Raw genomic sequence first — 12,447 nt, 5'->3', positions numbered from 1 at the left:
ATATATTCTTAGAGAAAACATTTTTTTTAAGAGCTAAAGGGAAAGTCCTGTAGGGACTAATGCCCTTTCCCAGGCTGGACGTGTGGCTACCATATCGTTATTTATGTTATCTGTTTACAGCTCTCTGAACAGGGAGCTCTTCAAGGGCAGCCTGTGCATCTATGGGGCCTCATAACCTAGCCAAAGACACCCCCCCATGCTTGTTGTTAGCTGCTGTTAAGTCAGTTCTGACTCATGGCAATCCCATGGGCAACAGAACAAAACGTTGCCTGGTCCTGTGCCATCCTCACAACCACTGGTTTGCACAAGTCCACTGCCGCAGCCACTGTCCTTCGAGTGCCTTCCAGCCTAGAGGGCTCATCTTCCGCACTCCATCAGACAGTACTCCGTGGGGAGCCATCGGGTTTGCACTGACTTGTTTTCAGAAGTCGATTACCAGTCCTTTCTTCCTAGTCTCCCTTAGAGTGAAAGCACCACTGAAACCTGGCCATCAAGGTGACCCTGCTGCTATGGGAAATGCTGGTGACAGAGCTTCCAGCATCACAACAACATGCAAGCCACCACAGTATGACAATCTGACAGAGGCCACATAGTAGGCCCTCAATAAACACTGCCCAAGTGAACTTCTCAGCTAACAGGAACCCCGAAGCCAAACAGTTGGGGAAAAAACCACCCTGAAATCACTATCCAGCCTTGGACCCGCTACCCACATTCTTGATCTTATGATGAGGAAGGGAAAAATATCATGACATGCTTGGAGCCACAAAAGAGTTCCATGGAATTCAAGAAGTCCCTTTCATAGTTCTAATTTTAGGCAGAAACGAGAAGAGAAGATACTGGTGGCAAAGAGGTGGGGGGGTGGGGCAGCGGGGAGGAACTGAATAAGGCCCCTATTCTGCTTGGTGCAGGTGCTGGTAAAAGGACACCCCTCTCTAAAGGGAGAGGCGGGGTAGAGAATTCAAGGTGTGGTCTGGTGTTTTTTCACCCCCAGTCATGTTACATAACCCCAAACACACTCTCTTTACCTAGTCCAAAGTCCCCCACATCAGGCCCATTTCAGTTCCTGACATGCTGACTTCTTGGGGAATAAGACCAAGGAAAATGTTTAATTTTAGTGTCCAACTTTAAAAAAAAAAAAGTTATTAGAAGAAAGACATCTATAAGGGGAGCTGCCCCCAAGTGTGGTGAGTCGAGTCCCTTGTTTCAAAAATTTACCGAACAACATCAGATTCTATGCTGGTTCAGATTCTGAAAAGCAGTGGCACATTTGAGCATCTCACTCTTTCGAAGAGCTACTGATATGGGATCAACTTGACAACAGCAACTCGGAAGGTCAGATAGGAAGTTGGGGGCTGTGACTGTAGGTCAGTGGGGGAGGAACAATCCAGGAAAGGAGGACGAGGATGGTCTCAGAGCGTGAAGAATGCCATCAAGTCACCAAATTGCTGTACACGTACAAACTGTTGTACTGGGACACGTTTTGCCACGTGTATTTTCAATAAGAACAAAAAAATATTATTTAAATTATCATCTTCTCAAAAAAGCAATAGCACAAATCTGCTGTTGGCAGCACCCAGCCTGTCTCTGAGACCCCAGCATCTCCTTAATGCACTCAGCATCATCCAAACGTCAGAAGTGAGTCAACTGGCCTTCAAAACAGTCACGTCAGGCTCCTGTTCCCTGGACAAACCAGCCACGGGCCCTTCTCTCCAGCCACACGACCGTCTTGTTTCCCCTTTCCTTTGGCACCAATGAACACCAAAGGCCTTGCAGAACAAGGTCAGCAGCGATTTCCGTGGACGGGAGGAAAGGATGCCGGTAAGTGATTTCGCACACCACCATTCATTAGTGACCACCAGCACAGCGGGGTGAAGAGAAAGGGAAAAAACACAAGGCTCCCTTCTCAAGGAATCAATTGGTTATTTAGCAGCCACTGCATGCCTTGCATTGTGCTAGATCCCATGGAAGAAAAATGACAGTTTCTTTCGCACCCTAGGCCCAAAAAGGGTAAGACACACACACCCTGACAGCTGAGGCCTTAGCTCAAGGAAGCAGCATTAGAAGAAAGCAGGAAGAACTGGCTCTAGTGTTTAGGTGTCTTGAGATTCGTTAGTTGCAGAAAAGAGATCCTGCTGGGCCTTGAAATCACTTTTTTTTTTTCCCTCCAAAGAGGAAATTTACTCCCTTCCTGTGTTTTAATGGCCCTGCCATACATTCTAGAGAAGTAAATGCTACTAATAAAACCATTTTCCTTACCCTTTTTCACCCCAGTCCAAGAAGAGTCTGAAAAGGAAATCTAAAAATGTATCAAGATGGCTTTCCAAATGGGTTGGAGACATTTAATGTTTATCCTTGGAAGCAAAGAAAAAGGGGAGCAAAGGCATTTTAAACCCATCATGGGAGTTTGAAAAAGGGAAAAGGAGGATAAACAGGTCATTAGAAAGCCAGCTGATGTCAGATATTAAAACGACTTTTCTTGCTGGCGGCTTCACACAAACGCATGCTACGCACTGCTTATCCTACATAGCTAAGATCTACAAATGCCCTTTTCAAATACCACTGCCATCTAATCCAGGAAGAAGTCTTTTAAGAAAACTCCATGAAAATATTCAGCAACTGCCTTTTGCATAAACAATCTTGGGAATCAGGCACCCATCTGGCTTTTCCCTCCTAGTTGCCCATTGCTCAACAGTCTGTAAGTCTGCAGAGCCCCGGGCATGGCTCAGTCCTGTTCCTCATTGTTCCGAATATGTTTTACAGCCAAAACCAACCAACCTTTAAAATTAGTGACATCTTCCCATAGGATGTAGAGTACACTCTACCAAACTCAAAGGGAAAGAACTCGAGGGCCGCACACTCTGGATTCAGCGCTAAGAGGCCATTAAACAAGAAGTCTTTAGGGACAAAAAGCTAATGGGTACAGGGTTTTTCTGGGGTGGTAAAAATTAGGCAGCTGTTAATTGCATGACTGGATATACTAAAAGCCATTTAATTGTATACTTTAAATGGGTGGATTATATGATCTATGAACTGTATCTCAATAAAGCTGTTATTTGATTTAAAAAAAAAAAAAGTCATCTCTTTGAAACTAGAACCTCGCAGAGGGAAAAGAACACCACCTTAGTGCCCACAAAAGCCCCAGCCAGCACACCCTAGAGGGCAGCCATTGGCTGGCAGGTGGCAAGCAGGATAGGATGACCCACCCTTTGGGCAGGGTTCTCTTCTGAAGGGCTTTGGATTCAAACTGGTTGACTGGGAAGACCCGGGCCTGGACTCCGGATAATAAGAACAAAGAGAGAGATAAAACTCCAGATGGAACACTCTCAGACTCTGGTGGGCATATCAGTCGGAGTCCCTCGGTTCCTTGTTGTAACTACTGAGGGCCAGGAAACCGCCATTTATATCCTCCCAAAACATAAGCTTTAGCAACAAATCTCCAATTCCTCCTCTGGTAATAAGAATAAGCCATGTGTGCCTCAAACCAAATCTTGTCTGATTACACGGTATGTAGAATTTAAGTGAACAATAAATAAGACCCCAGAGACCAGGGAGGGAGCATCAATCTTTGTCTTCAAAGAACACTTCAATAATCCCATATGTGCTGGGGCAAAGGAATGAAAGGGGCTGCCTTTGAACTGGGAAGAATCCATCTAATTCCAAGTGGCTGGATTAGAGGCATTCCTAGGCAAGCAGGGTCTCAGCTGCAGATCATGCTACCAGAATGTCAATTCCTGACAAAAGGCATGAGGCTTGTAGGAGGTTTTCAAAATGGACAAGGCCAGGGTGGCGACACCCTGGAGAAGTTCACCCTGGCTGAGGTGGTAACTGGTCGGAAAAGGAGGAAGCAGCCCTGACAGCTGGGCATTCCTCCCCTAAACCCATTGCCCAGGCACCCACCTCTCCAAACCTTCCACTTCACCAGACAAAAGCCCCACCCGCCGCCCAGGCAGCGGCTGCAGGGGGCTCTCCACACCCACTCTCCTACAGCTTTCCAAACCTGCCCACTTGTTCTGGAAGCCGAGTTTTTAATTAAACACCACCTCCCCGGATCTGAGGAGGCAAACGAGGGCTGGGCTAGAGCCAAAGAGAAGCTCCCTAAATACACTTGGGGGGGGGGGGACTGCCCCCACAACCCCCAATTCCCACCTCCAGCCAGCCTGCTACTGGTTGGATTTCCTTTGGATGAGTAACGCAGGGCCCTGCTGTATCTCCACGCAACAGAAAACCCACATCAAGGATCAGTCCCAACCTTGCAGGAAAAAGCCAGGGTGTTGTTCCCCGCCCCCAACATACACAGGCGCACGCACACACAATCTCCACAATCCTTCCAAGAGAAAACCTGGAGTGTGTGCTTGTCTGTGTATGTGTGTGTGTTGGGGGGAGGATACAGTTCGTGTGGGGGTCCCCAAACCCTCAGTCCTGGGATCCTCAGCTCGGGAAGGAAGTGTCCCTGCCAGGCTGCCCTGAGAACTTCTGCTCCGCGCCCTCAAGGAGGCCACGCACACCCTCACCCACCTAATTAACGCCTAATTTGCTCGGATCCCCCCTATACACCGGTAGACCTGGAAGCCAAGGAGGGCGAGTGAGACCTTCCCCCCAGTCTCCTGTAGCCAAGCACAACCTCCTCCTTCAACCATCACCACGCTAAACGCCCCCCATTTTGTCCCCGGGGGAATCAGGTGTCCACCCGGCCATGAAGCCTCCACGGGTCTCAGACACTCAGTCCAGGAACAGACAATGGAAAACTTAGGAGTAGGGGCCCTGAGCGCCCAGGGGACTGAGATGGTGCCGTCCCCTGGGACAATCAGCAAAGAGATGGCAGAAGGCATCAGACGCCTCCAGAGAACCCTCCCGCCCGGGGACTCAGCGGAGCCTGGAGCAGCGCCCAGGGTGAGCAGGTGACACGGGCCCGAGGGCTCCCGCAGGTGGCGGGCTAGCAGCCGTCCCCGGCGGGGGCGACGCACCGCGGCGAGGTCAGTGCGCCGGCCGCCGCCGCCGCGCCCCCAGCGTCCTACCTTCATGTCGCTGATGATGGTCTGGAAGAGGCCTCCAAGCGCGCTGCATTCCTTCTCAATCACAGCCTCCATTTTCCCGGCGCTGGCAGGGAGGACACTCACTCGGACCGCCTGAACTGAGCGCGGGGCCGGGCTCGCTCACCCGGGCGGAATTTCACCCCCGAGCGACGCACCTCGGGCTCGCAGCCTTTCCTGCAGAGAGCACGGAGTTCACGAGACCGACTGTCCGATGCCAAAAACAGTAACAACAATGTAAAAATCCACGCCGCTCTCCTACGTACGGCGCTCGGCTCGTGGCCTTAAAAATGCCGGGAGAAGACTGCTAATCAGGCCACCACTGGTGCCCCTGACAGAAACGGCAAAGCCCATCTTGAGGCAGAGAAAACCGCCCGCTGACCCGGGGCCAGCGCCATTGAAAAATGCAAGATTTTCAAATTTTATGAATTTTTCTGGAATTTAAGAAAATCGCATAGCAGCAGAGCGGGTGTGCTCGCGGCGCCCGATCTGTTGCTCCAGCGCGGCCGCCGCCTCCTTTTCACTCCTGCGCGCCGGCCCCGCGCGCGCGCTAGCTGCGCTCCTGAGGACGTTCTCTGGGGCGCACGCGCGCTCGCAGCCGTGCGTGCGCGCGGGGGCGCGGGCAGGGCGCGCGCTCGAAGCTGCGGGCGGAGTGGCTGCAGGCGGGGCTGGCAGCGCGCGCCCGGGAGACCCGGGCGCCCTCTGCAGAGAGAAGCTAGCGGGAGGGCGGGCGGACGGCAGGCACCGGGAGGGTTCCGCCCCCGCAGCAGAGGACGTACTGAGCGCCCTTTCTTCCCCCGGCCGCCCAGACCTGCGGGGAGCGGGCCCACCCCACAATGGCTCCAAGCCCCCGGAACCGAGTGTGTATCCTGATCCCCGCGATGGCACGCTTGCACAGCGGCACGCCTAGAGCGGTGCCGGGCATATAGTGAGCCTCAGTAGGGCAGAAAAGCTACTGCTGCAGTCTTCCGAGAAGATACCCACCCTGACTTGCATGTCAGGACTGCAAGTCACGATTGCAAATAGCCAAATATGTCATTAAGGAGCGTTCAGGGGCGGGGGCGGGGGGTGTCCCTGCAGTGTGATGCGAGTTTGATAAAGTTGCAGGATGCCAGGGAAGTGGATTGATTTGCAGTTACAAAACAAACGGAAACGGCCTTAGAGCTTCTCTATGTTGTTTCTCCTATGTGGAGATTGCTGACTGCCTAGGTGGACCGCCGAGGCCCACCGAGGGCATTGGGAATTGGTATCACGGCAGAGAGGCCTGTGGGGAGGTTTAAACACAAATGTGCCAGGCGATATGCACCCGGTGTTTTATTTCCACAGCACCCCGCACAACCAGGATGACGCCTGTGAACATAAAATGGACGAGGGAGGGGGAAGTATAAGCAACTGTAAACAGACCTTGAAACCTAGGCACCTGACTCTGCGATGTCCCCTTGACCCTTGAACTGACCATTTGAAGCACAAACGCAACAAAAGGAAAATGCTGGGGTGGGGGAAGGGTGAATGAAACCATGTGCAAAACACTGGAGACCTCGGTCTGATTCACTCAATGATAGGAAAAGGCCTGACTTTGAACACTGCTTGAATAGAAGGGCTGTAGGAAGCAGCATGTCACTGCTGCAGAAGATAATTTTCCCCTGGGCTGCTCTGCCCAACTCTTAACTGCACCCCTTACTCCTACCCCCACCCCATCCACTCCTCTCACCCACATTTCAAGTAGGGAAGCCACCTTCTGGAATTGATGTCTCTGTGTCCTGCAGCCCTGCTGGACCCTGCCTCCAAGAACATTCAGATGCACAGGATTCACCATCACCTTGCAAGGAATGGTGCTTGACACATGGTTTTCTCTCAATCATTATCCTCCTTGGAAGTTTTCTGCTGTTGTTATTGTTAGGTGCCATCCACTCAATTCCGACTCATAGTGGCACTGCCCCCATTAGGTTTTCTTGGTTGTCATCTTTGCGGAAGCACACTGTCACATCTTTCTCCCCGGGGCAGCTGGTGGGTTAGCAGCCAGGCGTTTGAGCCACTGCACCAGCAGCGCTCCTTCCTTGGCATATAATAAGCACTTGATCCATCTTATGAACACAAGTAGAGACCAAGTCACAGCTCCTGTCAAGCGTGGGCCCATGGTGCACATTGTTGTTGTTAGGTGCCATTGAGTCAACTCCAAATCATAGCGACGCTATGAACAAACAGAACAAAACACTGCCAATCCTGCACCGTCCTCAGGATCCTCAGTATACTTGAGCCCATCATTGCAGCCATTGTGCCCACCCATGTCTATTAGGGTCTTTCTCTTTTTCATTGATCCTCTACTTTGTCAAGCATGATATCTTTCTCCAGGGTCTGGTCCCTTCTGACAACATGACCAAAGTAGGTGAGAGAGTGCACATGATAAGCATGCAATGTTGGTGTGCTGTCCACTGACGTTACCGAGAGCCTACTATGTGCCGACCTAGGCATTTTACATGTGTTGTATCTAATCCAAACCACACCCTTGGGTCAGAGGTTGTCCTCCAACATTTAGTGATGTCACTTCACACCTGGAGAGAGGCTGGCAGGCAGGCAGGCAGACCTCCTACCCTGGTTTTCTGATCTCCCTGCCTGATGTCTCCCCTCCTCCCAGCCTCCAGGCCTTCTGGGATAAGGGCCACCTGCCTTAACCTGCAGAACACTGAGTTCAGCTTTCCTGCCACATGCCTGAATTGAAATGGATGGAGCACCCAACCTCAGTAAATGTTTGCCAAAGCCACCATCTTGTTTGCCTCCTTTTTCCTCTGGTCTTGGCCTTCGAGTCGCTGGGTGGGGCAAAAGGGTAAGCACTTGGCTGCTGACCAGAAGGTTGGAGCATCGAGTCTACCCAGAGACACCTCGGGAGAGAGACGCCTGTCAATCTACTTAAGAAAAATCAACCGTTGAAAATCCTATGGGATTTGGAATAGGATAGTGGTGAGGTTTGCACAATGAAGAATGTAATCAATGTCACTGAATTGTGTGGAAATTATTGAATCGGCAAATGTTTTTTGTTATGGACATTTACCACAATTTAAGGAATAAACAGAAGGATGAAAGAACACCCGATGGAGTAGGCCACATATGGGGTGGCCAAGAGTCAGAATCGACTCAAAGGCTTGGGACTAAGAACCAGGCTCGCTGTCTCTCACGGGGAGGTGGTACATCCAAAGTCTTCTCAAAAGGGAGTCTGGAGTGTTCCCCAAATGGGAAAGCCCCAGAGGAGGGCAGGCACTGGCATTTTTAACAAGGCCTAGGGTGAGACTGGTGAGCCGAAGGACTCTGAGCAGAGTGACATCAGATCTGCACCCTTGTAAGTCCCCTGGTTAAGAACCTCTAACTTAAGGACAATTCAGACTTGACCTTTAATGTTATGTAAATCTGATCTCCCTCTGAAATGGTTGAACCAACCCCTCCTCACAACAAATTCTCCATCACCATCACGTTCCCCTTTACTTGCTGCAGGTGCAGCTTTTAAATCACTGAAAATGCTTGAGGCCTTTTCTTGCACTAACTACCCCCCCCACACACACACACACATAATGCCCTGGAGTCCATACTTACTCAGAGTAGGATTGCCTTGTAGCATTGCCAAGGCTGTAAATGTTTACAGAAGCAGACGGCCACGTCTTTCTCCTGGACAGTGGCTGGTGGGTTCAAACCACCTATGTTTTGGGTTGTAGCCAAGTGCTCTAAACCACTGTGCCACCAGAGCTCCTCTTGCACTAAAGTAAGGCTAAGTGATAACTATAAGCACCTGTTCTGATTTCCCACAAATTCAGCCTTCAGACAGACTCAGGAATGGCAGCTGGTTGGTAATCAGGGTCTGCCTGTGTATGGTTTCCCCTTGTTTGAGTATCCCGGCAGCACTTCCCTTCCTTCCAAACCCCAAACCCTCAGTGGGTAGACATCAAGATCTGATTAACCTACAACTCCTCCCAGGGGCATTTGCCTGGTGGTGGCGGCGGCGGCGGCTGCTTGTTTGCTTTTAATTTTCTAATAGCTCCTGGGAGGGGAACCCAAAGGAATGAATCCTTATTAGAGGAATTTCAACCATGGTGGTTAGGGGAAGAGAAGTCCATCGAAAGCAACTCGTGTTATCCTCATTCCCTGTGAGACTGGCCTGTGGACTGGAGATCAGACACCGTCAGACTCCCAGCAGGTTACCTGATCTCTGAAGCCAGCCTAGATTTCCTCTGAACTCTTGAGAGTCCCTGGCTGGTCCAGTTAATACACTCAGCCACTTACCCAACGGTTGGCGGTTCAAGCCCCCTAGAGGGGCCTCAGAAGAAAGACCTGGAATGTACTGAAGAAGCAGCCCTTGACGACACCTTAGAGCACCATTCTACTCTGACACCCGTGGGGTCACCATGAGTCAGTCAACTCGACAGACAGCAGCTGGCTTACCTCCCTAGTGCACTGCTCAGAGGATGAAAACAGATATAAAACATCTAGCACTTAGTAGTGCTAACCACATGGGAATTCTCTGCCCTCACACTGTGGCTCTTAACCTTAGCTGTACAGAGGACCCTACCTGGTCCTCAAACTTGGCTGCAAATTGTAGTCTCCTGGGAGAGTTTTAAGCCTCCCCAAGGCCTGGGCACCACTCCTAGAGGGTCTGATTAAATTGGCCTGGTCTCTGGCCTGGGCATCAGGGGTTTTTAAGTTCCTAGCGTGATTACACTGTTTCACAAAATTTAAGAACTCTGACCTGGAAAACTGAAAACAACAAAAAGATGCCCATGCCCCAATCCTGCCCTAAAACAAATAACTTAGAATATCTCTGGGTTGGGCTGTAACATTTTTTAATGAAACATTTTATTTCATCTTCATTTAAGGATACACTCCAGTGTATGTGTCTGTCTGCCTGTTTGTGTGTGTGTGCACACACGTATACAGAGACTTCTCATTGTTTTACAAAAACAGGAGCATATCATAACACCCATTTTTGGATCTTGGTATCAACACCTACCAGTTGCTGTGGAAATATCTCTTGGTTAGCCATAATTCTTCTAATGCACTCCCTTTTTTTCTTTTGACTTCTCATTTCAGAATTCTAAAAATGTTCCAAAAATAGAGCAAAGCTATCCCCCTTACCCTTCATTGGATCACCTGACTACTAACCCCTTGTGGCATTGGCCCCATGCTTAGGTAGGTTCAAGAGGCCCCACAGGTGATTCTAATGTGTGGTTGCTTGAGTGAAGACATGGGCATGGAAGTAAATCCGAGGCAGCTGTATCAGGTGGTGTAATCGTGGGCTGAGGAGTCAGGCTGCCTGGGTTTGAATTCTGGCTCCATGCCTTCCCAGCTTCCACTGCTTCAGTCTCTTCCTCCGTAAAACAAGGGTAAGAGAGGTGCTAACTCATAAGGCTGCTTGAGTATTGAATGAAATTACTTAGATTAGTACTTGGCGCCAAGTAAGTGCCCAATAAAGGTTAGCTGCTACTATGCTTTGGTCATTATCATGGCTCATCTACAAAATAGAATTGGTTTCAGCTTGTCCTGATGACTTATAAGAATTCTTTAAGAGCTGAGAGCCATTAAATCCCTTAGGGACATGTAGGGCTGGTCAGGTCTCACTTTAGAGACAGAGATCACTTTTGAAAATGAGACTAGCAAAAATCAACAAATATTATCTGTCACAGTGAATCACCCTAAGAGATGGCTGTATGTGCTTTTGTGGATGGTGGCCTGGGAAACACCCAAGTATAACTTCAGTGTCCAGAATGTGTCAATGAGTTAGGAAACTAACAGAAGAAGATATCCACTCAGTATTGATTGGTAGCTCTGCTGAAGCGATGTTGAAAGGGTGAGGTCTCCAATCTATGCCGATGGGGAGGTCAGGTAGCATCACAGTTAAAAGAGCTAAGTGGAAGGAAGTTCTTGGGCTGTGGAGGACAGTGGAGACATGGAGAGCAGGTTCTCCCTCCAAAGGCCAGCTGCTGGCCAGTCCAAGCTCATGTGGGAATTTGGACCCATTGCTGCTATGTGTCCAGTCCTTCTGGAGTGGCTGAAAATTTGGATTGTTATGTGAAGTTTCCATCTTCCGTCATTTTGTCATACTGTGATGGCTTACACATTGCTGTGATGGTGGAGCTATGCTACTGGTTTTTCAAATACCAGCAGGGTCACCCATGGTGGACAGGTTTCACAGTAGAGTCCAGATAAATACAACATATCCCACAGGCTGGAAAGAAGGCCCTGGTGACCTACTCCCAAAATAAGCCAATAGGAACCTTATGGATCATAACAGATTATGATCTGACTCACTTGCTTTGGACACGTCATCCAACCAAAAAACCAAACCCACTGCCATTGAGGTGATTGTGATTCATAGGGACCCTGTAGGACAGAGCCTTGTAGGATTTTCCAAACTGTATTTCTTTACGGAAGCAGACTGCCTCCTCCTCCTCTCATGAAGTGGCTGCCTTGGCCACTGCACCACTAGAGCTCCTTGGACACATCAGGAGGGTTCAGTTGCTGGAGGAGGACGTAGCATTTGGTGACGTAGAGGGCCGACAAGGGCAGGGGGCCCCTGGTGAAATGGACCAGTGCATGTGTCCACAGGAGAGACTGAAACATGGTGACCATGAAGGTGACACAGGACAGGTAACATTTTGTTCTGTTTACAGAGAAATGTTCTCAAAAGAGTGCTAAGACATCACAACTTATCCCTCACAGAGGCCCCACATGTTAATAGCCTTTTATGGCATTCGCTCTATGTTTGAGTCAACTTGATGGCAGTAACGACAAAAACAACATGTGAAGTTTCCAATTAGTTCAAGGGACTAGTGGGCCATATAAACCTCAACCTATATGACCATGAGACCAGAAGAACTAGATGTTGCCTGGCTACCACTGTCAACCCGGAAAGGGATCAGTGCAGGAGATCCTGGGTAGAGTGGATGAACAATATGGAATAAAACTCAAAATCATTGAAAAAAAAAAAGAAAAAAAGGACCAGACTTACTGATCTTATAGGGCCTGGTAAGACCCCTAAGACTATGGCCCCTAGTTACCCGTCAGGTGGGGAATTGAACTCACCCTCGTGGCTTCCAGCCGAACAACAGACAGTCATATAAGGTGAACATTTACATCAGGTAGATACACTCTTTGGAGTGATCAATCATGGGAGAACAGAAGGGCAGTATTTGCACAGGAAGATAGCTCAGAGGACAGAAATGCATAGGAAAGAAGGACACAGGGAAGAGGTAACCACAGGGAGGAAGTGGGAAGAGAGTTGTTACATTGTGGGGAATTGCAGTCAATGTCATGAAACAAAATGTGTATGAGCTGCTGTATAAAAATAAATTTGGGAGTTCCGGCAAGATGGTGGATTAGGCAGAAGGATTGCACAGACCCTCTTCAACAAAGAAAAGGGAAACCAATTAACACA

The 12,447-nt window shown here is 49.5% G+C and overlaps 1 protein-coding gene across 1 annotated transcript in view; it reads right to left on the bottom strand.

The window, feature by feature from the left end:
- The window catches only part of MTSS1 (MTSS I-BAR domain containing 1), a 232,930-nt gene extending 227,843 nt beyond the window's left edge, over nt 1–5,087 (bottom strand). The window contains exon 1 of the mRNA XM_042781324.1: nt 5,016–5,087. Coding sequence (XP_042637258.1) covers nt 5,016–5,087 — 72 coding nt within the window. The remainder of the gene's footprint in view (nt 1–5,015) is intronic.
- Nucleotides 5,088–12,447: the final 7,360 nt, after the last annotated feature.

Source organism: Orycteropus afer, unplaced genomic scaffold, assembly GCF_000298275.1.
Source record: "Orycteropus afer afer isolate SDZICR_OR568_19922 unplaced genomic scaffold, OryAfe1.0 scaffold00106, whole genome shotgun sequence".
Classification (NCBI taxonomy): domain Eukaryota; kingdom Metazoa; phylum Chordata; class Mammalia; order Tubulidentata; family Orycteropodidae; genus Orycteropus; species Orycteropus afer.
The sequence above is the reverse complement of the archived record's forward strand: the minus strand, read 5'-3'. Positions and strand labels throughout refer to the sequence as shown.